The sequence below is a fragment of the Anolis sagrei genome, chromosome 3 (genome assembly GCF_037176765.1).
Source record: "Anolis sagrei isolate rAnoSag1 chromosome 3, rAnoSag1.mat, whole genome shotgun sequence".
Lineage (NCBI taxonomy): Eukaryota > Metazoa > Chordata > Lepidosauria > Squamata > Dactyloidae > Anolis > Anolis sagrei.
Genome location: NC_090023.1, coordinates 227,220,398 through 227,245,040, shown reverse-complemented (window position 1 = coordinate 227,245,040; position 24,643 = coordinate 227,220,398). Strand labels below are relative to the sequence as shown.

The following is a 24,643-nucleotide window of genomic DNA, read 5'->3' as shown; positions in this document are numbered from 1 at the left end:
AACAGACAAGAGTTCTTTTTCCCACTCTGGACATTCCATAGATATATAATCCCCATTTTCCTAGTTTCCAACAGGCCTCATAACCTCTGAGGATGCCTGCCATAGATGCAGGTGCAATATCAGGAAAGAATGCTTCTGGAACATGGCCATACAGCCTGAAAAACTTACAGCAACCCAACAAGAAAATAATTTCTATAATGTATGGATAATACAGTACTATGCTCAATGCTTACTGAATTTGACTCATTGCAGTTAAGATGCACAAACAAAGTGCATCATAGTTAACATATCCTTGACTACCAAAGTTGCCAATAAAACTGTCCACCATCTATAGTTGCTATGGATTGCTATGGGTGTAGAAAGTCAGCCATCATCATCTAACAATTCTTGTTCAGAAGTTGACAATATTATTCTTTTGATGCTGCAGCTTCTGAAGTCCTATAGCTTCATGACTAGTAACTTTGCCAGCTTCTGATCAGGAGTCACATAGACATATGAATTAATGTCATGTCAGAAATACTGCTTAGTTTTTGCCCTTTTTGACTCTTTTGAGCTTAGATGGGATCTGATTGCCCCGTTGCCCACTTTCATGATTAAGTAAGCAAAGAGGCTTACAGCATTACAGATTAACCAATTTGTTGTGGCTTGTGCTAGTTCAATTTTAGTTGAAATGGTAAAATAGAGCATAAATAACACAACACAAAATGTGTTTAATCAGAAATAAATTGCATTGTGTTAATTGTTACTTACACCCTTGAATGCAGTTTTCGACTTTAAGGATGCCACGTGACAGTGTAGAACAGGCATGGGCAAACTTCAGCCCTCCAGGGCTTTTGGACTTCAACTCCCACAATTCCTAACAGCCAGTAGGTAGTTAGGAATTCTTGAAGTCCAAAACACCTGGAGGGCTGAAGTTTCCCCATTCCTGGTGTAGAACAACTGGGACACCTCGTTGAGAATGCCATCCTGTTCACACTATGATGAAGAGATAAAGCATCGGCTGGCTAGCTCTACCCTCTCCATCATTCACACTCACTGCTCCCAATATTCACACACTGAAGGGTGAAAATCTATAGTGGATAAAGGTAAAGGTAGTCCCCTGACATTAAGTCTAGTCATGTCTGACTCTGGGGTGTGGTGCTCATCTCCATTTCTAAGCCGAAGAGCCAGCGTTGTCCGTAGACACCTCCAAGGTCATGTGGCCGGCATGACTGCATGGAGTGCCGTTACCTTCCCGCCGGAGCGGTACCTATTGATCTACTCACATTTGCATGTTTTCGAACTGCTAGGTTGGCAGAAGCTAGGGCTGACAGCGGAAGCTCACGCCGCTCCCCGGAATTGAACCTGCGACCTTTCGATCAACAAGCTCAGCAGCTCAGTGCTTTAACCCACTGAGCCACCGGGGGCCCCCTATAGTGGATAGCCTGTTGTATTTATGTAATGTACATGAACAAAGAAGCCTCCCTGTTTTAGACATCCGCCCTCTAATATGTGGATGAATGAATGTATACAAGGATGCAACATAAAAGGCACAGCTATCATGTCTCTTCTCTCAGTGGATCGAGGTTCAGATCTACAATTAGGGAGGGAGAGGTAGTAATCTCAGATACCAAGATGTTAGGGAGCAACAGTCCATTCAGCAGTGAATCCTGAGCCCATGAACATTCCCCTTGTTTGGAGGGCAGAGGTGCATGAGCCTTAGGATTTTGGTGTCTAACATTTCTGGTGTGGGAGAGGCCACTATGATAGTATTAATGCTCCAGTTGGCTTTTACACTGAATGAAGGGACCATCTTGACCAGTGGTTCTCAACCTGTGGGTCCCCAGATGTTTTGGTCTTCAACTCTCAGAAATCTTAACAGCTGGTAAACTGGCTGGGATTTCTGGGAGTTGTAGGCCAAACACCTGGGGACCCACAGGTTGAGAACCACTGATCTTGACCATGAACTCTTAGACCAGTCCTGCTTATTTGCATGAAGAGATGGACACCTAAGTAGAACTATTTGACTTTTACAACTACTGGGAAAACTCTCCAAGCACCTTCAATCTAGAAAAAGATCATTTGATGACCTATCCTATCCTTGAATTTCAGGATAAGTGATTAAACATTTTTATTCTTTTCTCAAAACAAATCTTGTGATGTACGTAACACATGTACTTATTTCATCAATGTGGTAACTGATCTTGACTGTCCAAGCTGAACCTGGCTCTTAATGGATGTCTGAGATGGAATTTGAATATCTATGATTAAATATGTTTAATTTTAATGCACATTACAATATCATTATGTTACACACATTGACTAGCTTTGGAAGCAACTTAGCTGAAGAGTCCAAAGTGGCATCTTAGTTCTTTGAGCTATGAACCTTGTGGCCAGGGTTGGGCCAAAGTTTTGAAGTGCTGCTACTTTGAGAGCACTAGGGGGCACTCCATGTCCATGAGTCAGTCCCCACCTAGTCAGAAGAAGCTTCTGCAATGATAAGATTAAAACATGAGGTAAGAATATAAACAGTCAATTGTTGTCATCCATATGGACATTAAATGAGGAAATAATAGATAGGATTTAACCTGGGGCAGACATTCTAAAGATCCTTAATTGATCAGTTTTTATTGGTGGTGTGAAAGTAGTATTTTATGATTCCACCAAATTTGGTAACTTGAATAATTTGAGGGTAGGGTGCTGGTCTGTGTTTGGGAGATATAGCCAACATGAAGCATAGTTACAATGGCGAGTTTAAAGTAAGTAAAAGAAAAGAAAAATGTTCCAGTTTAATAGTCATTGGTGACCAATAGTTAAACTAAGCAATATCATTTTAAGAGAATTTTTAATAATAAGGGAATTTTTGAGTAGTCGTTGTAATGTAGTTATCTTATGCATAAAAGAAGATGGCCATGGAATAAAGTACTTTGGCTAACTTTAGTCAAATATCCTACATTTTCACTGGCTTGGGACAATTTTTGCTGCTACTCTTGCTCCCTTGCAAGAGGGCAATAGTTTGGCTGAACAACACACGACCTCGCAGCCTCTGATGGTGCTTGCCTAGATGCAGGCAAACATCAGGAGAGAATGCTTCTAGAACATGGCCATGCAGCCTGAAAAACCTACAACAACCCAGTGAACAACACATTTTTTGCATTCAAGAGTTCCAGGAATCACTCCCTGAGAGCGGTTGCCAGAGAACTGCTGCCACTGTTTTTGGCTATGACACATTTTTGACTTTCTAAAGGCAGTAATATCTGTATATATGTGTGTTCCTACACCCCACACACTTTCCATTTCATGCCTGCCCTGCCACTTAGCTGTTCTGTGGCAGTAACATTTGGGGGAAGGAGATATACATCCTGGATGTCTTTCTCATCCTCACTCATGGGGCTGCTGGTTCTATAGAAAGTTTATATGTATCAATTATGGTCAACAATACAATGTATATCATAATTTCTATTCAGTTCTTGTGGGTTTTTTCGGGCTATATGGCCATGTTCTAGAGGCATTTCTCCTGACGTTTCGCCTGCATCTATGGCAAGCATCCTCATAATCCTTCTGTTAACACTTTCTGTCCTGATTTTTGTCATTCAAATGGAATCCTATTTCTAATATGTAGAGGCAAGTCTCAGGAGATGCATATCAAATCCTTTGGTTTTTTGTTTTTATATCATGCTATACCAAGTTAGATTTGTTGTTTGTTATTATATCATGATGTGTCATATCTATTTGGCCTGTATTACAATAATATCGCCTACCTTCAGAGGCAATTTTACAATACTCAGTTCTAAACCAGATATTAACTCTACCCTCTCATTCCCACTAAAGTTGGTCTCACAGTGTACACTATCCTCGTAAGGTTCATCTTATTTCTGACTACCATAAATCTGCAACAGCAAATGGCCACTCTTTTGTTACACTCCCCTTTCCAATTCCCCTTATTAGTTCTCTTTTCTTATGTATTTTCCCTCTTTTGTGCCATGTGGGCCATTTACAATTCAAGCCAACAAATATCCCAATCAACAGTTTTTACTAGATGACTAATCTGCATGTCACAATATTGTTGAGTCTTAAATGAGGTTATGGCTCTAGGGGGAAATAAGCCATTAACCATGGCTTATAACAGGCAAAGTTTTTTGTTGTTGTTTTTTGTACATTCATTTCTCCCTCTCTGACCCGCATCCATCCCATCCCACCTTAAATTCATAAGGTTCGTTCTCTCTATTGAACTGTGGAATGTTTCTCCAACTTTTGGGCTTTGTCTTTGAACCGATGTAGCTTTACAAATGCAAAGAGCTGGCTTTGGCACCCCTGGCACCCCGGTTGCTCTGTGAAGGGTGATTGGGACCAACTTACTCTTTCTGCTTAAGCTGAGTCTTTTTAGATAATACTTGTTTTCAGTTTTGTACCAAAATATACTCATGCCCGACTTCATTTTTAGTGAATCCATAGTAAATTAAAATATCTATATTTTGTCTAGGGAGTTACCATATTAAGTCAGGGTGGCCTCTATGATCTAATAGGACACTTTCCATCTTGGCATGTTAATAACGCTCTGAAATGTAATTCAGCTTGCAGGACCATTCATATATATACTGGTAGTTAGAAAGAACTTATGGGATACACTTTAACAGTACTTTGTAAAATTCCTGTGGTGAATATTGTTACCAGTTGTTTCAAACCAGACTGAGTTCCATCTCTCAGGTCTCACCTAGGATAGTCAACATCTGTCCTTGCTAATCTTGTGGTCTGTCTGCAATTCATTGGTGAGACTTTCATGCATACTATTCAGGCAAGTAACTCATAAAAAAAAAACTCATGAAACTCATGAAAAAAATCTCACCAAACTATATCATTGTATAGTTAATGGTAGTGTCCTAAAATGAAGGATTTTAGCATCCTGAGTAGCCAAAGAGAAATAAAGCATGTGTTCTTAGATGGCAATATGGTGCCCCAGGCAAGGAGGCAAAAACAGAGTGATGCATATGAGAAAAGAGTAGTCTTCTGGGATCTTGTGGGTTTTTTCGGGCTATAGGGCCATGTTCTAGAGGCATTTCTCCTGACGTTTCGCCTGCATCTATGGCAAGCATCCTCAGAGGTAGTGAGGTCTGTTGGAATTAGGACAATGGGTTTATATATCTGTGGAATGGCTGGGGTGGGGCAAAGAGCTCTTCTCTGCTGGAGCTAGGTGTGAATGTTTCAACTGACCACCTTCATTAGCATTTGAAGGCCTGGCTGGGCCTGGGAAAATCTTTTGTTGAGAGGTGTTAAGATGTGCCTGGTTGTTTCCTCTCTGCTGTTTTGCTGTTGTAATTTTAGAGTTTTTTAATACTGGTAGCCAGATTTTGTTCATTTTCATGGTCTCTTCCTTTCTGTTGAAATTGTCCACATGCTTGTGGATTTCAATGGCTTCTCTGTGTAGTCTGACATGGTGGTTGTCTTCTGGGAGTTAGTCAGGAAGCAAGACTAGTTTTGCATAAGATTGGTGTTCACCTGAGGCACAGCTTGGAAATAGTACTCTTTGGAACTACAATTCCCAAAATTTCCTAGCCAATGCCGATACTTGTTAAGATTAACTGGAAGTTGCAATTTTAAAAGTAACTTAGCTAAGCTGTATCCTGATGATATGTTACCTTGGAAAATGTTGGAATCCTCAAATTAAACAAAGTGAATCTTGTTTATCTTACCATTTTGTGTCATCAGCTTGCACTAGACTGGGATGCTCTCAAATGCTGAGACTCACCGCTTCAACTTCCTTTCCCTCACCCCACCCACCACCATTGGCTGCCCTTCACCAAAAGAGGTTTTCATTTCATTCTTAAGGATAACTGCAACGTGACAATATGGAAAATATAGTTGGTGTTATATTTTATGTTTACTTAATTTGAATGAAGATGGTTTTGTGATGTGCGACCAACTAAATTTTCCATTTTCTCACATGGTGACTAGTAATTGCACATGTTCCCCTTTCTGTAGAGAATGGGCCTACAGAACATAAGACTGTTTTTCAGACTCTTGAAATAGACCTGGCATCTTGTTATAATGTAATAATGATTCCCTGGACAGCCAGTTTCCAATGAACTAAGTTTATATCTATCCTAGACTGAGCTTGGTGGGCAAAAAGTAGTGGTATTCAGTCCAATAGATTTAAGACTGCTGCAGCTAAATGTGCCCTCTTGTAGGGATCTTTACAGAACACCTGAGCTAAGAAAGTAACTTGTGCCACCTCTCTTCCTGATGCTTCTTCATTATAGAGCATAGTTTCCAGCATCACCAGTGAGTTACGCACTTTCCAGTCACAGTTTGAAGATGCAATGGCTGCCCACCAGAAGGAGGTCAAGCATTTGAATGAACATGTAAAGGAACTGGCGAGAGAGAAGGAGCATGTCGGAAAAGAGGTATGTATTACTATTTCTTCATCTCTTCTGGTCATAAAGAAGTGTATTTGTGCCTCTGAAACTGAATCAGTTGGATCAACCTATCTGATGATTCACCATGTAACTTCTGATTCAGTGCATCTAATTTAGTTGGGGTTAGCCAAGAAGATTCAGACTCCACATTAAAACAACAGTGTTTTTCAGAAGTGAAAGTGGCATGTGGTTATATCAAAGCGAGGGCATAAACTTAACACAGAGACGAAGAAAGTGTTTGTTGGGACTGCAACACCCAGCATCTTCTACAATGGGCTATGTTGGCTTCGACTGTTATGAATTGTAGTTGGAAAACATCTGGAATGAACCTCTGTCATAGCCCCAATCTATAAAATCTCTGATTTCAGATGACAACATGTCAAAATTAAGGAATATGTACACCAAAACAATGACGCTTCTATCACACCACTTTCAACACTTTGAAATGGCATGATGTTTCCATAGCGTTGAGTTGGTTTGGATGATGGTGGCTTCCTTTGAAGCATTGGAAGTAGCTGAGGTCCTCCCAAGATGGGTGGGAAATAGCTGGCAGTGACTTCAACCGTCCTCTTCAGTAGTGACCTGCTGCTGGTTAGATCTGAAGCAGGACTCACCATCCACCCCGCAGTGTCCTTTCTTTGCAGGGCCTATCTCTAGATGATGACTCTTGCAGTGGAAAAATATCTGACGCTCTGGAAAACATCCCCAGGTGGTAACCCTCACCCACTGCCAGATGCTTTCAGGGCTCTAGTTCTCTACAAACACAGAACAGCAGAACAAGAGAATGACCCCAAGCCTGAAAAGACAGGGGTGGGGTGTGAGGGGGAAATAGAAAATTAAAGGACATAAAAGAGGAAGAGAGAGTAATTTAACATGACAGGCTGTTTATTTTGGCAAAAAATGGTCTCCTTTCAACAGAATTCAAAGTCCAGCCCCAGGAGGGACCACACAAGCAAGTAGAAGAGGGTTTTTCAGAGGGCAGGGAGGGCAAAAGGAATGGGGATGGGGCGAGGGGGATGCGTATGTTCGTAGATGGAACCAGGATGGGCAGAGTAAGACTAACACTGCATGGGAAGGGAGGCAACAGCGTAGGAGAGCACGAGGGGAGTGGGAGAGGACAGTTGTGGGACTAATATAACAAGCTGAGGGCAAAGAAACACAGAGAGAAATCCTCACAGGCGCCAGCATTGACCTACTTATCGCCATGGGAACCATAACATTTTCACAGCCTTTTAACTTGAGGAAGTCAGGCTCATTGAGCTGTCCTGCCTTCACATCCATGCAGACACACTCACATGGGCTCACATCTCAGTTCATGTACATACACTCCCAATTAATCAGGTCATGCCTCCAACACACAAACACATACATGTGCTCCCTCAGGAGTATGTGTCCTAGGCAGTTGCATGATAGATGCATCCTCACTGGAACCCGGAAGGGGAAACTGGCTACAACCTCTAGGATTCCTGGGGAATTTCCACTGTTGTACTCACAAAAAGTACCTTTCCCATGTTCTAGTCCTTAAGCACGCATGAACATGGATATATAGGAATAAACCCTTATTATGTGGAAATGAGCATGTGCATGTATTTGTTACACATCATTGTGAGGATACGCAAATATCGTAAATGATACATATCATGAAATGCACATAAAAGAGGTTTAAAATGAGTACAGTAAATACATTGTGTGTATATGCCTTCAAGTTTGCTTTCCTGAATACAGTATGCCCCCTTATCCATGAACTCAATATCCATGGTTTCACTTACCTACACTACAATACAACACACACCCCGCATCTGTGTTTGTGGGTCTTTTTGTGTCTTCCAGTGCTATTCTTTGGTATGCTTCCAGTACAAATAATGGTAAAAGTTTCACCTGACATTAAGTCTAGTCATGTCTGACTCTGTGGGAGGTGGTGGTCATCTCCATTTCTAAGCCGAAGAGCTGGCATTGTCCGTAGATGCCTCCTAGGTCATGTGGCTAGCATGACTGCATGGAGTGCTGTTACCTTCCCACTGAAGCGGTACCTATTGATCTACTCACATTTGGATGTGTTTGAGCTGCTAGGTTGACAGAAGCTGGGGCTAACAGTGGGAGCTCACCCTGCTCCTTGGATCTGAACTACTAACCTTTTGGTCAGCAAGTTCAGCAGCTCAGCAATTTAACCCTTTGCTCCATTGGGGGCTCCAGCACACGTATAGACAAAATATAAGGCTTGCTATTATCTGCAGTTTCAAGTATTCACAGAGGGGCTTGGAATGTCTCCCCCATGGATATAGTCATTGTTCTGTACTCTAAAACTCCAGAACATGTCTGATTTTGGAAGCTAGGTGTGGTCAACTTTGATTAGCAGTTGGATGGTTGACCACCAGTGAATCCCAAGTGCTGTTGACTATATAACACAGGATGAAACTGGCAGAAATATCTCTGAATATTCCTTGCCTAAGAAAAATGTATGACATTCATGAGGTCACCATATGTCAACAGGGGACCTGAAGGCACATGCATACAACTTTTTTTTTCTTTTTACTCATTTAAGCCTCCTTTCTATTCCACCCTGAAATACCCTCTACCATGTCTCCAGGACTCAGCTGGCTTCCCAGGAATGATTTCAAAAGAGGCTTTTTATTAAAGCAAAAAGTTCCAGTCAAGATATAATTATAATAATCACATTAAGAGCTTTGCTGCAATGTTCCTGTAAATGAGGAAAGCTCTGCCCTTACACAGAGAGAGGGAGTGAGCCAGGAGGGGAGTGTGTGTGTTGTTGGGGGTGTTGTGTGCAATGTTTTCTTTTCCTTTCAGTCCCACCCTGTTACCCCCCCCCCCTTTCCCTTATCCCAGGGAATAAAAACAGTTTATTTTATGATGGATAGTCCCGCTCTTTGGTCACTGACCTTTCTTAGTAAATTTCTGCTGAGCTCAGCAGAAAACTCTGTGAGTGCGTTTGTGGATCCCATATGTGGGTGGGGGCTGGGAGAGAAGGGGGCTCACCCTAATCCTTCTCAAAAACAGAACAACAATAACAGAGAGCTGGTCGGAATAAGCCAGGCCAACAGGGAGGATCTGGACAATGTTAGAGCTTTGCAGTTAAGAATTGGGAAAGAAAACTGAGAAGAAAAGAAACAAGGACTTGAGTGGTTTTGTATAGGAGTCTCCTGCCCGGCTCTTGTCCCAGTAACACACAGGGCACAGATCAAGAACAGGCTCAGCTTTTCCAGAAGGACAGGATTAAACCACAGAGCACTACTTTCTCCTGCATTTAAAACATCCCAGGTTACTAACTCAAAAAGATAACTGGATCATCCCCTGGAATTACCTGTGCAGTCTCTGTAACAAACTCCTGTTGTGCCAAGATGCAGGCATTTTACAGATAAAAACCAAGACATGTTTGGCCAAACAACATCAGAGTATGTTCAATATGACCAAAGTTATGAATGAGGAAGAACAGGCAATCCAGGAGTAACTGCAGAAGTTCATTTTTGCCTGAATCTACTGGGAAGAATACAATTCCACACCTCATCTCCTCTTGAGTTGAATGCAAAGTTATTATTGCAGTTTGAATTCAGTTTGAAGTAACTTAAGTAAGCTAAGGACGAAAAAAAGAAAATAGGAAGGGATAAAAACTGGGACAGTTTAAAGCAGTTGAAAGAGTGGGACAAGAGAGATTAAGGCCCCTTCCACACAGCTGTATAAAATCTGCTTTGAACTGGGTTATATGGCAGTGTGGACTCAGATAACCCAGTTCAAAGCAGATCTTGTGAATTATCTGCTTTGATATTCTGGGTTATATGGCTGTGTGGAAGGGCCCTAATTGGAACTATTCGTGTAAATGAGGACAGTTGTTGGGTATGCAGGTTAGTTTGTACCTTTGTGGCTGAGGCCCTGTTGTATTTATCTATTCTCTAAGTTCATTGGCTTCATTGGTTGCCGATAAATTGCTGAGCCAAATTCAAGGTGCAGATCATAACCTATAAAACCCTAAACGGTTTGGGCCCCGCCTATCTCCACAATCGCATCTCTTTCTATGAACCGGCGCGAACTCTAAGATCTTCCGGGAAGGTCCTCCTTTCGCTCTCACCACCATTACAAGTACGGCTGGAGGGGACAAGAGAGAGGACCTTCTTGGTGGTGGTCCCCCACCTCTGGAACGTCCTTCCAAGGGAAATAAGACAGGCCCCATCCCACCCCTCTTTTGTAAGAGCTTGAAGACCTGGTGGTTTCAACAAGCCTTTGAGAACGACCGATACTAGCCCAGCCCTAGACATAGTTGCACTTCCTACTTACTACCCTGGTCATTCCTCCAATAGGCCCTGGAAATGAGCAGCCATAGGTCCATTATAGTACTTTATCCAACTTCCTAGCCCCTATATTTTGATTTTGCACTAGCCTCGGCCTGGCCTTTTTAATTGTCTTGACCCTTTTTCCTTGCCCTAACAAATAGGCATGAAGAACAGGTGGGGTTTTTTAAATATATGTGTGTGTTGTGACATTGTTATGCTTATATTGTATTGCTAATTTTATGCTTATGTTGTCTACTTTGTATGTTTTGGTGTTGTTACTTGGAAACCGCTCTGAGTCCCCTCAGGGAGATACAGTGGTATATAAATAAAGTTTATTTACATTCACTTACGTCCACTTATATTCAGATATGTTCCCATCATATTCTGATTCTGGTCTTCCAATGCTGCCTTTTCTAACCAAAAAAAGTTTCTCCCAGTATTATTTTTTTTTTGTCATATTTCATGCTGAATTGCAAACCAGGTAAAAACAGTTCACCATCTAAGTCAGTTGGAAGGGTCACATATAGAGGAGGAAACATTACAAAGATGCAGCAACTTGGCATCAGAAGCCAAGCATGAATTTGAATCAGATGTCCACCTCTCAACAATTTTTAAAAATGTATGTTGCTAGGTGTTAGCAGAAATATTTATTACTCTCAAATGAATGCAACATGGAGAGTATACACATTGGCTTTGGCCATATCTATTCAGCACATTTTCAGCACATGTGCTGCAGAGCAGATGATCTTTGAAAAATAAGCATAATACTACTAATATAAGCAAGCAATTTCAGAGTGGACAGTGTCTCTTCCTATTATCTGCAGAATGTAAGAAATGAAGTTTTAAGATCACCTAAGGTCAGAAGTGCTGCTGTTGCTGATCTTCAAAACCTGAGTTCCTCTTGTTATACTCTGTTATAATCTTTCTTTACTCACACACAAGCTCATATTAAAATTCACGACCAAATTGATATCTCCAAATATGTATCAACACTGCCAGACAAATAGATGGATTTGGACTAGCAGTGGACAGCTTCCCAATGTCAAGGATAACCCATTCCCCTGCAATATCTTAGAGGGCTGTATTTCCTTCTGCATGCTCTAAGGATTGGGGTGAGGAGTTGAAGGACTCAGAAGGATATTTTCCCAAATCAGTTTTGAAAACAGTCCTCCACCCATCCAGTCTCAGAATTTAGTAGGACGCTAGTACAATTGTCTCCCATGTCCCAAAGGAGGTGTGGAGGACTGTTTCCAGTAAACAAACATGGGAGGAGTTAGACGTTTAGGGGAAACACTTAGGGCCCTGAGCTCCACATGGACCACAGCCTATAATTTCTCAATCCTGGAATCATCCCACAAACAAATGGCAATACCTCTTTCTCATATTCTTGATACACATACATATTGACTGAGAGATATTTGTTCCTTCTCTGTGCACAAACAACGTTGCAATTTCCTTTTTTGCAGCGAGAGGGACAGGAAATTAAACTATGTATTCATGTGGTCTCAAGAGCAAAACAGTCAGGATTAGTTTAAAGCTACATGAACTGAAGGAGCCAAATATTTCAAGACCCCTTTTCAAGGGACAATGTAGAGCCTGGGAAAGTTACTTTTATGAAATACAGATCTCAGAATACTCCAGCATCAGGAACAGTGGAATCTGAATTGTTGTCCAAACAATTAATTTTTCCAAATTCTTGAAGTATGGCAGCATCACTTTCACTGTACACCCACTAAGTACCTTATACAAAGAAAAAAAACCCCATCTCTGATATGCTATGCATATGAGGCTCGACAGGTATGATCATATAACACATTGAGCCTTTTGTATACATCCTGTGGGGACTAGCATGCATTGAGTGTGCAGCCTGAAGTTTTTAGAAAATTGTTTCCTTAGCATTTTCATCCGTCTTCATCTATTCCTTATTTTCTCAGTGCATGCTAGATGCACACTTCTCCAGGTGCGATCATACTCTCATATGTTTCTTGTCAGCTGTGTCAGTGACGAGTCCCTCGGGGTGTGTTTGAGGGACAGTGCTTTCCTACCGATCTATTTTCACTTGTTGAATTGGCTAGCAGTTCACTTTACCTGGCAGTTGGAGAAAGACTTACTTTTTATGATATGGTCACCTGAGTAACGTCATTCATGTTTTGCTCTTTCACAATAATTTTTCTCTTTTTAAAAAAATGTTTAAAAGTCAGAATTGCACAGCTCCATCAGAAAAGAAAGATGTTTTCCATTTTCCTGGAAATATTGCAGTTGTGCAATACCTGCCTTTTTAAAAAGAGGACCGTGTCTTTGGGCAGGGCATCTTAAGGTTACTTGACTCATGACCACTTTTTATACATGAGATTTTAAAGGAAAGGCAAAGAGACAGGTGTATGCCCAGAAGAGGAGGCATGGCGACAGGAGGAAAAACAAATACATGCTGAGGAGAGGAGGCGGTGAGAATGGGAAGGAAGGCAGGGTGGCATCTCTACCCTTGTTTTTTATTCTCTTCCTGAGTATTGTGTGAGGGAACAGTAGGGCCTGGTGCTACTGCCTCCTTCATCTCACGAGCGGTCCTGGAGGAGCAGGTTGGGGAGGAAGTGTGGCTCACTAGTTGGTGAGTCTGCAGCCAGCCTTGTACCAGGCAAAGAAATTTGTAGGCAGGCATCTCAGGCTGGCCATCCTCCTTGGCCCATCTCTTCAACTGGTAGGTGTGGTGGGGACCCTCTCAGAATCTGTGAGGTAGGGAACATCAGACTGATTGGGAACATCAGACTCTGTGATGAGATCAGTCATAGTACATTATTTTAGTTATTTTAATAGGTACAGGAAGGAGAGAACTGTGGGTGTGCATGTAGTATGTATCCCATCCACAAAAGCCATGGGATGCATACAGGAAAGCAGTATTCCATTTTTCATCTGATAAGGTCCTAAGATGCGGTCTTAAGAGTTCTTACTAGAGAGTAAATTCTGTTGATGTCAGTGGGCTTATTTCAGCATAAGCTCTAGGATTGTGTTACATATTTAAGGTTCATGGCTCATCAGCTCATGGTTTTTCCTTAAAGGCAGAACAGCTAAAAGCACAGCTACGACTGGCAGAAGACACTCACTCAGGACTTCGCAAGGAACTAGGTGAGCTCCAACACAGACTCCAGGAAACTGAAGAAGTCCGGGCTCACCAACAAAAAGAGCTGCAGGAAATTCACAGGGCTGTGGCAGATGAGAGCAGAGAAAAAGAAGCACTACAGAAGTCCAACAATGATCTTAGAGCAGCGATCAAGAAAGCAGAAAATGAAAGGCTCAGGTGGGTAGACATGGCACAATGGCAGACTGTGAAGACAAGTTGATATTCTAAATCCTCTGTATTCACCATATTTTAATACATACCTGCACCTGTGTGGTGAATGGTGCTGCATTTGTGTTGGCCTCCATAGTCAGAAGCCAGCAGTTGCATGTGGCATTGAGTCTCAGGACATAGCAGATGTTTGGGATGGACCTAGAGGCTATTGAAGGCCACTCACTCACATGCTTCTGGATCACCATGGTATGGGCCAACCTCCCATCCTCAGTGCATTTTTACTGATCACTTTGGGACTAGGTAAGAATTGGCTTTTTTCCTGGCTAGGCAATACTGTATCCAAGGAACATTGACAATTGCATTACGGTGGTGTCTGCAATTAGACTGTCATTCACAGGTAGTATGGGGAACATGTCAGTGTCTGATGTACATCTTGGCACCCTTTTGGTGAAGGGCAAGACTCTGGAATGACTTCCATAATGGGAAGTAATCTAACTTTGAGGCCGATCTGAGGATTTTGCTCTCACTTATGAATCCCTGAAACTTGAGTGGGAGTGCCTAGGGTTTATCTTCCCGTAAATGGCCAGCTGGGAGCAACCCTACCATTGAATTGCTCTCACAGCTCAGGTTTTTTGCTCTCAACTGAGGAGGTAGTCTAGAGCAGACACTTTGCCTTCACTAAACCTGCACCAGGTTGCTCTTTCCTCTTGGTTCTTACAGGACTGATTTCAACTTTAATAGGATATACGTCAAATTAAGTGGCCCCTATTTGACCCAACTTTTTATATTTGATCTCATTAATCCATGGTTGGTCTTCAAACACATGCACTTCTAAAACAACTTTTTATTAACAGTGCTTCTTAATACATTTTTATCACACTTATTTAAGTTAGGTGCAGATATTAATAAAACTTTGCTACAAACATTTGTAAATCTGTGCAAGCTGTGCTTAACAGGGTTGATGCTCAGGTGTCAGCGGTGGCTGGGAGGGCCTTTGCACAGTTAAAGCTTGTATGCCAGCTGCAACCATGCCTCGAGAAGCCAGACTTGGCCATGGTGGTCCATGCCTTGGTTACATCCAGATTGGATTATTGCAATGCACTCTACATGGGGCTGCCTTTGAAGACAGCCCAGAAACTGCAACTGGTACAAAGGTCTGCAACCAGGCTTCTAACTGGAGCTAATTATAGGATGTGTATGACGCTCCTATTAAAGCATCTCCACTGGCTGCTGATAAGTTTTGAGTCCCAATTCAAGGTGCAGGTTATGACCTACAAAGCCCTAAACTGTTTGGGCCCTACCTATCTTTAGGATTGTATTTCCCATATGAACATGTGCAAGCTCTAAGATCTTCCGGGGAGACCATCCTCTCGCTACCACCACCATCACAAGCACGGTTGATGGTGATGAGCGAGGGGGGCTTCTCGGTGGTGGCCCCCTGACTTTGGAACTCCCTCCCCAGGGAGATTAGGCAAACCCTGTCCTCCTTTCATAGGGATTTGAAAACCTGGAAGTTCCAGCAAGTTTTCAAGAATGATTAGTCCCTAGGCCCAGTTCCCAGGTATCCAGATAACACTTTGTCCTGCACTTCATCCACTTCCCCGGCCCTATGAATTCCTGTTTGCACTATCTCATGTCCACCCCTTATATAGTTGGCCATGTCCATTTGTAACCTTGGCCATTGTTTTTGTGGAACCTCTACTGATGGAGCTACAATGAAATGTGTTTTTAATATTTTTATCATTAGTTTGTTTTAGCAGATTTTTTTGTATTTTATGATGCTTTCAATTGTTGTTGTCTGTTAAGTTTACTTAGGTTGTGTTATATTGTCGAATGTATTTATCTTGATGTAATTGTTGGTAAGGTTTCTTTCTGGCAACTGAATGTTTGCCTTACATGTTGCAAACTGCCCTGAATCCCTTTGGGGAAATAGGGTGGTATACAAATAAAGGCTTATTATTATTATTATTATTATTATTATTATTATTTAGGATTATTATGATTAAATCCTATTATTCATATTTACACTTATTTCCATTTGGTGCAGGTACATCTAGGACATTCTGTACCCAGCATTCCTAGATATTATTCATTTCTTTTGCTTATATCTTAATCTTTTACATAGCGTTTATCTTATTAACATTTACTACTAGATTTTATAGCAAACAATAATTAAAAATAAAATAAAATAAAACTCCTATGTTACTGCTCCCCCCCCCCAAACACCCAACTCCCCGACCACATTTACCACTATATTGTTATCTTTAGCCATGTATGCAATTCTCTTAATTCAAACACATGCACTTCATATAGTTTGCAGAGGACCAAGGAGGAAAAGGAGCAGAAGATTGCTGTTCTAGAGGAAGCAAAAGCAGTGATTGCAGGTGAGGTAGGAGAGCTCCGGGCAAATCTGCGGGAAGTGGACAAGTCTCGCATGGAAGCTAGAAGAGAGTTACAGGAGCTGCGCAGACAGGTATCGGCATCCCTAATCAATCAAGCAACCAATCAGTCTCTCATACACACACTCACACACCTCAGTTCTGAAAGGATAAGAGCTGTAGTTTAGTAACATTCTTAGGGGTTTTTTTACAGCAAATGTACAGAAATATAGGCTTGTTGTGGAATCTGGTAGCTCCTTACTAGTAGACTATTAGTATAAGGTTAAGAAAATGATATCACACAGTCCTAAACGCTTGGGAAGTGTTCGACTTGTGATTTTGTGATACGAGATCCAGCATATAGATCTCGTTTGCTGTGTCATACTGTGTTTTTATGCCAGTATAATAATAATAATAATAATAATAATAATAATAATAATTTGTCAGCGCAGATTTATTTAAGTGCAGGCCAAAGTATTTAGGCAGTAAAGGTGGTCCCAGTGGTGATTGGCACACTGGGTGCCGTGCCTAAAGACCTTGGCCTGCACTTAAAAACAATCAGCGCTGACAAAATTACAAGTTGTCAGCTGCAAAAGACCACCCTTCTCAGATCTGCATGCATTATTCGTCGATACATAACACAGTCCTAGACACTTGGGAAGTGTCCGGTATGTAATCAAATACAAAAGCCAGCATCGTGATTTTTTCTGCTGTGTACTAATTTTGTTGTGTATCAAATAATAATCATAATCACCATCATAATTTAATAATGATGAATTTATTAAATTATTAATAATCATGGATTATTATGATTATTATTATATCTGGTGGGTATATGGACTTTTAAGATGAGACCATGCCTTGGAGAATTTTCTAGGTTGCAACTGTCCCTTCACAGTTAAAGGCCCTGGACAGTGAGATCAACAAGAAAACCCAAGAAACCAGTGAACTAAAGCATCGATTGCTCCAGGAACAAGAACAACAACAGGAATACAGCAAAGAGACCCTGGAACTGGAGCAGAAGATAACAGGACTGGAGATTGCCCATGATTCTGCTAATAAGGAGGTATTATTATGCTTTTTCAGAACTCCAGGCAGCTTAAAACAGCTAGAACAAACATATAATTAGAAATTAAAAGCACGCAGATCTCAAAAAATAAACCATGATAAAAGTGAAACCAATTAAAATAACAAATAAAAGTCCGTCACGTTGTACAAGGCCTGTGTTCCCTGAAGAATCTATTCTCAAAGGTCTGCTTGAATAAAAAGGGTTTTTTCCTGCTTGCTGAAAGATAGTAAGGAAGGGGCCTGCCCAACCCTTTCTAGGAATAGATTTCCAGAATTTGGGAGCAGGCATGGAGAATTATCTCCCCTGTGTTCCCACCAAATGTGCCTGTGTATGTGGTGGAACAGAGAGCAGGCCCTCCCCAGAAAACTTCAAAATGTGAGACAGTATCGTCCTTCAAATAAACTGGTAAATGGTAAAATATGCTAGTTCAAGACAGGAGAATGGAAGAGTAGCCAAGGAGAAACAAAGAAAGCAGTGATCAATGCAGGGCAGCAATGGAGAGAAACCATGGGGGAGATGATACAGATCAGAGAGACTGCCTCTTGCCATGAGGGGAAAGCAGCAGGGTTGGATGAGCTGAGTGAGCTGGGAAAGAGACTGAGAGAGTACAGAATTCTGGGAAATGTAGTTTAGGAAGGTGAGGAACCCTATGGCAGAGAATTCAAAAGGCCCTTCCCTAAACTACATTTCCCAGAATTGTGCTTAGCTTCAAAGCTCAAATTAGGAAAGGAGAGAGATTTGGCCCTCTAAGGCCCCTTCCACATTGCTGAATAAAATCCTACATTTTCTGCTTTGAACTGAAATATATGAAGTGTGGACTCAGATAACCCAGTTCAAAGCAGATATTTTTGCCTTTATATTCTGGGGTATATGGCTGTGTGGAAGGGCCCTTAGCAGCAACCAGAATTCCAATACATTGTTGAATTTGCAAAGAGGAGGACTGACTGATACTTCAATACTAGTAAGTAATTCTGTGCTGGGAAGAAATCCCCAAATTGGTCTATTGGTTAAAGACCTTCAATAAGATAGCTGTTGTGGCTTTTTAAAAAGTTTTTGTCCAAACTTTTTTAAAAATCCTAAAAATCAGTAAACGTATGAATATTTCTGATAGTTGGGAGGAATTCTACCCTGTTATCTTGTGTCATTGTATAGAAAATTCAAGAAGATAGCTCTCTTTTTTAAGTTGTTAGCAAGAACTTTGAAAATTTACCCAAAATCTGTGGATGAGTGAAACGTTCTGAAACTTGATAGGCTAACAGTGGTAAACATGTTCTATAATCATAGTGGGTTTCATGCCAATAGCTCTTACATTGAGGGAGAAAGGAGTTCCTGAAGTTTCCTCATTGGCAGAATTACTTAATGAAAAGTAACAAAAAAGCAGTTAACTTGTTATAGTTACGATACGGACCCCGTCCAATCTTAGAAGTACTTTAAAAATGATTTCCCCCCACCTCCTAATTTCATAATGACCATTGAAACATGTTTTTCATTAATCGCACAGGCCTAAAATATACATAGAATTACCTTTAAATAGAATATAATCTTACATGTGTTCTGCTTTTGACCTCTGATTTACTTCAGTGGAGACTTGTGGTATTTCTGTGATGCAAGTTTTCTTTATATAATTCTTTGCATAAGCCTTCTTAGGATATATACCAGTGAGGTTGTTTTACATATACACTTACACATGTTTATCCATATGTACCAGCTAAGCAGAAGGATACGGAAATACCTTAATACTCCAGAAAACATTCACAATGCTTCAGGATTTGTAAAACAGGTTTCTGGCCCATGTTTACCACAGACTGCCAGCTAAAGGCACAAGCTTTGGCTGCACAGTTCCTTCCTCTAGTACAGTGGTTCTCAACCTGTGGGTTGAGAACCACTGTACTACAACTCTCAGAAATGGCCTACAACTCTCAGAAATCCCAACCAGTTTACCAGCTGTTAGGATTTTTGGGAGTTGAAGGCTAAAACATCTGGAGACCCACAGGCTGAGAACCACGGCTTCAGTAGGAGCAAGAAAAGACTAGGAATCTCTATTCCTTCCTATGCCATCCAAGCTTCCATTAAAACATATAAATAAAATGTTACTAGCTATCACCCATTTATTATAAGATCTGTATGAAATATTCCCTTGGGATACTATAGTGATTCTAAAATTGATCTCCTCCCGATAGTGACTGATTCATAGAAATGTTTAAAAAGCAAATATCGCCCTGTTGAGCCATAAAGTGGAGGATACAAATATGCAGTTGAGCTACGCTCTAATTCTATTGAAGATATTGCTAAATAGTCAATTTTTATAATTTACAAATTATAAAGTTGAAAAGGAATATCTGTGGCCTTCTTCATCAGCCCATAATCGTATAGTGATAACCAGAGTTCTGTGTTTAATTCTTGAGATTAAGGTGAGGGGTGGTATTTTTCTCAGGGTTGATGTTAATTATGAAAGTATTGCCATGTATTGGTCATCTGTAGACCAAAGAGGGTAGGGGTGGAATAAGACTCAAAGTGAAAACTGGAAATGCTTTGATGTTGAACTTTTGCAGCTATCCTTCTTCAAAGCTTATCTTTTCATCAATTAAAGGAAACCTTTGCTTTGAAGAAAGGATGAGCTCAGTTGCAGGCACATATCTGTAGGCATGTAGGCTTACTGATGTCCGGCTTAGAGCACAATTGAGCAAGATGGTGGAAATACTATAATTGGATTGTCTGGAGAGGGGGCTTTAAATGGGAAGTGCGGGCAAAGGAATCCCATTTCCAACAGTGACCATAGCAAAGGACTGGAGAACTGAGTACTTCCCATCCCCCTACACATTCCAACTCCAAATCAAATGCAGTTTCAGTTGCAGTCTTCCACTGTTTTATCCAGTTTGTCTCAAAACTTGTAGCAGAATAGTGATAGCTGGACAGGCATACTATACATTGTTTGATATATATATATAAGTGTGAAGCTCTGTTCTTAGGTCAGGAATGGGTAAACTTGAACCCTCCGGGTATTTTGGACTTCAACTCCCACAATTCTACCGACTGTTAAGAATTGTGGGAGTTGAAGTCCAAATCACCTGGAGGACCCAAGTTTGCCCATGCCTGGTCTAACCCAAAACATTTTGCTGTCTGTAGCAATGGACAAAATGCCACCCATTACTTTTTTGTAAAGAAGTTCACCATATTGCCAATTGAATCTTATTTCAACAATGGTGTTGGAACAGCATCCTGCACCACACCTAGGAGCATTAAGATGCTCTAGGAGATATGGCCTAGGACATACAACTCTATCCACCAACAGAGGCAATGACCATGGACCAATACCTCCTTCATTCTTCACTACCCAACGTCTGCTACTTGAGTTGAATTGTGTCACTTTCCATGATGGCAGACCCTGGAGTTATGTATTTGTGTATACAAATACATTGATATTGTCTCTTACCAGGGACACTAGGGAGATGTATGGGGAAGGCAATAACAGATTCACTTCCACACAGGTGAGACTCTGTTCTCTTTCAGGTACTCAACTTGCAGAAAAAACTGTCTGCCACAGAGGCAGAGGCTCGGCTCCAAAGGCAGGATTTCACACAGAACCTTGCAGAGAGCCACGGAAGGGAGAAGAAGCTGAAGGCAGATCTCCATAACCTGGAGATGAAGCTCCAGGAATCCAACAGGACAAGCGAGAACCTCCAGATACGCCTCAGCACTTTTGAGGGACGCAGCCGTGGCTTAGAAATAGAGTTAGCCAAAGCTGAAACAGCTAAGAGGGAGGTTGAGCAGAAGTTGGTGGCACTGCATTCAGCCCTGCGCCGCACACTGGGACTTGGCAGCCAGAGTCCATCTCCACAAAGATCTTCCTCTCCAGTCAAAGGTCAGAGGGCTTCTAGCTAGGGCATCCTTCACAATACTATCTGCTGTTTTTTATCGAAGATGCGGGCGAGGGGTGTGCAGATTAGAGTGAGCAGCATTTCCATTATCCAGCACGCCCAATGTAACAGAAAATAATGTTTTTCAGGGAATTCTGGGAGTGTCATTATGTTGAACCCCCAGTTTTATATATTCGGGTAGGAAGTCATACCTAAAACCCTGGGGAGCACCTACTAGTCAGGATAGACAACACTTGCCAGGAAGAACAGAGTTTGACCTGGTATACGGCAACTTCTGATATTCAAAATGTTGAAGTATGCTATGAAGTCCTTCCCTAAGACCTCAAGAAACTCTGTTGCCCTTCCCTTTGGCTTCTGAGACTTCATATTTCCACAGGGATCAGTGGTCGACAAACTCCTGCGTCCCGCACCAGTTCTCCTGAGAGGAGCCGCTCACGTTCTCCATTTCACCAAACATCTCCTCTCAGAGGTGAACAAGCCACAAGTGAAATCGATCCAGAAGCAGTTCGAGATGCTTTGAAGGACTTCCTTCAGGAGTTACGGGACACTCAAAGGGAGAGGGTGAGCAGAGGCATTTGGCTGAACCATTTCTTCTTTGTGCAGACTTTTAAAAAAGTTCTCCTACTATGCTCTGGAAAACATGAGGCTGCAATACAAAATTTTACTTATTGTGGGCCACAATTCCCAGACATTAGTCAACATGGCCAATAGTCATATTGCTTTTAGGAACCTGAGTGTTAGATTCTAAAATATAACTTTTCCAAGTCCTGGTGGTGGTTTTCTAGCTGTTAGGAACTTCATCCTTGTTGCTACAAGATCTCATTTGTACAGCTTGCCACAATGTAGACATGCAGGACGCTTTGGTTCATGCCGCATAATTCTGTTGTGTAGATGTACTGGTATACAGGACTTTTGTCTTATGCATATGCACTTTCCTTTGGCCTATATCCACTGAATGAATGTTCTAATGGAAATTCCAAAGAGCATAGACATTTTTATGAAATCAGACCTTTTTTTTTTTTGTCATGTCAGGAGCTACTTGAGAAACTGCAAGTCGCTTCTGGTGTGAGAGAATTGGCCGTCTGCAAGGATGTTGCCTAGGGGATGCCCTGATGAATTGATGTTTTTATCATCCTTTTGGGAGGCTTCTCTCATGTCCCCGCATGAGGACCTGGAGTTGATAAAGGGAGCTCATCCGCCTCTCCCCGGATTCGAACCTGCGACCTGTTAGTCTTCAGTCCTGCCGGCACAGGGGTTTAACCCACTGCGCCACCAGAATAAGAATGATTTTTAAAAACATTTTAGATCTTAGAAGTGTTATTTTTTTGAACTACAGCTTCCCAGAAATCTCCAACCAGCATAGCCACTGGAAAACTCTTGAGACCTGTTGTCCCCAAAGGTTAACATTTCCAAGCTTTGAAAGACTGCAAAACAGTTTTGTTTTGGAAAACGTAACATAAATTTGTTGAATAATATGTGGTAAAGTAAGATCTAACCATCTGCAAACTGCGGCATGCTAGTACTTGTGTTTCCAGCATCTGCCCCTTTCTTTCCTACTCCACAGATTTTGCTGATTTAGCCCCATCCTGACTGTGGCCGCACAATAAAACAAAAAGCCTAGAATGGAAAAAAAATTTAAATTTCTGCATAAGTTTTTTTATATAATTAGAGCAAAAGGATGGAAATTAACAAAATATGTGCAAAGATATGTGATTTATTACAGCTAGAGAATTTAATTATTTTCTAGCAGAGACGTTTAGACCTCATGAATGCGTGTTGTTCCCAAGGGATTCCATTTCAACTGGGACTAGACCCAAGTTCCCCAGTATGCTTAGGCCATTTGGCTAAGGCAAGGGCCCAGTTTGCTTGTCCAGCATTGAAAATCATCAGGACATCCCAGCTCCATTTAGCAGGATCACAGAAAGCAATCTAGCTCAGCTTGACCCCAGTTTGACTTCCAAGACATATGTTTAGCAACATTCAAGGGCAGTTCAGCCCTTTCTCTGTCATGTGCTATTTATTGCTCAAAAGCATGCCTCTTGTAAAAATGCATAAATATTTATACTGTACCAGAGTAATTAAAAAAACATGGGCTGTCACAATAATCATAGCATCAGATCATCCAGCGGTCCTTCTGACAAATGGAGAAATCAGTTAATTCTTTCTGGGTTGCATAAAATCTAAAGCATTCTTTGCTTTGCTGTCTTGTCCCACCAAGGTCCTGGCGTTTATTGTTAACATGCAGTAACCAAAGCAAGTATCTACAGTAAATAACAACATCGTTTTTCCAACACTAGCCTATCCAACTTTGCTCAAAATTAAATGCTGATGCAGCCTTAACAATTATCTTGTAAATGTTTATTCAATATGCACTCATTATTCAGTGGGGCTTACACCCAGGAAAATGTGCATAAGTATGTAATGTATAGGAAAGGTGCTTTAATGCATAGAAAATGTTTCCATACTTATTTATTATGTATTAATTTACTGTATTTATTACAAGTAGACAACAATTTGGTGCTGCATAAACAGACATAAAAATAAAAACATATACATTCAAAACCAAAAAGTTAAAAAACGTCAAAACTTCAAAACCAATAATTAAAACCACACAATCTAAAATCAGCATAACACATACTGCCTCAGGCCCCAATCTGAGAGAAAGAATAAATAGTAAAATAAGAGCATGCATTCTGTTGGAAATTCCATAACCTATTGGAATTAACTTCACTATAACCTTAGTGAAAAGGTAAAAATGATGTTACATCCATTGGGCAAATGTGAATCTCCATGAACATGTGGAGATCACCTTTTGAAAACCTTGTTAGAAGTCAGCTCTTTGAACAAGTGATATTCATGAGCATTAATGTAATGGCACACAGGTAACTCAGCTGTTGAACTAACGAACCATGTGTAAAGATGCCACTAGTTTGTAAGGACTTACTAAGTTGATAACACAACTAATAGCTTGTAATATTAATTTGGTCTTTCTTCAATGTGTAGCGTAGCTTAACTTGAAAGTATTTGTAACAGAGACTTGGTTTTAGAAGAAACTATTTATTTATCGTGTCATCAGCAACCATTGTATTACAATTCTAACAGAGCAAAACAAACACACAGTTTAAAAAGAAAAAGGAAAAAAACACACAGATTTTGCAAATTTGGTATTTGGTTAAATGTCCTTTGACCAGTATCTGGCCACTTGGAGTGCCTCTGGGGTTGCTGCAAGAAGGTCCTCCATTGTGCATGTGGCAGGGCTCAGGGTGCATTGCAGCAGGTGGTCAGTGGTTTGTTCTTCTCCGCACTCGCATGCCGAGGATTCCACCCTGTAGCCCCATTTCTTAAGATTGGCTCTGC

At 41.2% G+C, this 24,643-nt stretch overlaps 1 protein-coding gene across 1 annotated transcript in view; it reads left to right on the top strand.

Annotated features, from left to right (window-relative positions):
• The window catches only part of CROCC2 (ciliary rootlet coiled-coil, rootletin family member 2), a 102,045-nt gene that overhangs the window by 51,816 nt on the left and 25,586 nt on the right, over positions 1-24,643 (top strand). The window contains exons 23-28 of the mRNA XM_060767943.2: positions 6,237-6,380; positions 13,729-13,967; positions 16,275-16,434; positions 17,238-17,405; positions 20,919-21,270; positions 21,663-21,847. Coding sequence (XP_060623926.2) covers positions 6,237-6,380; positions 13,729-13,967; positions 16,275-16,434; positions 17,238-17,405; positions 20,919-21,270; positions 21,663-21,847 — 1,248 coding nt within the window. The remainder of the gene's footprint in view (positions 1-6,236; positions 6,381-13,728; positions 13,968-16,274; positions 16,435-17,237; positions 17,406-20,918; positions 21,271-21,662; positions 21,848-24,643) is intronic.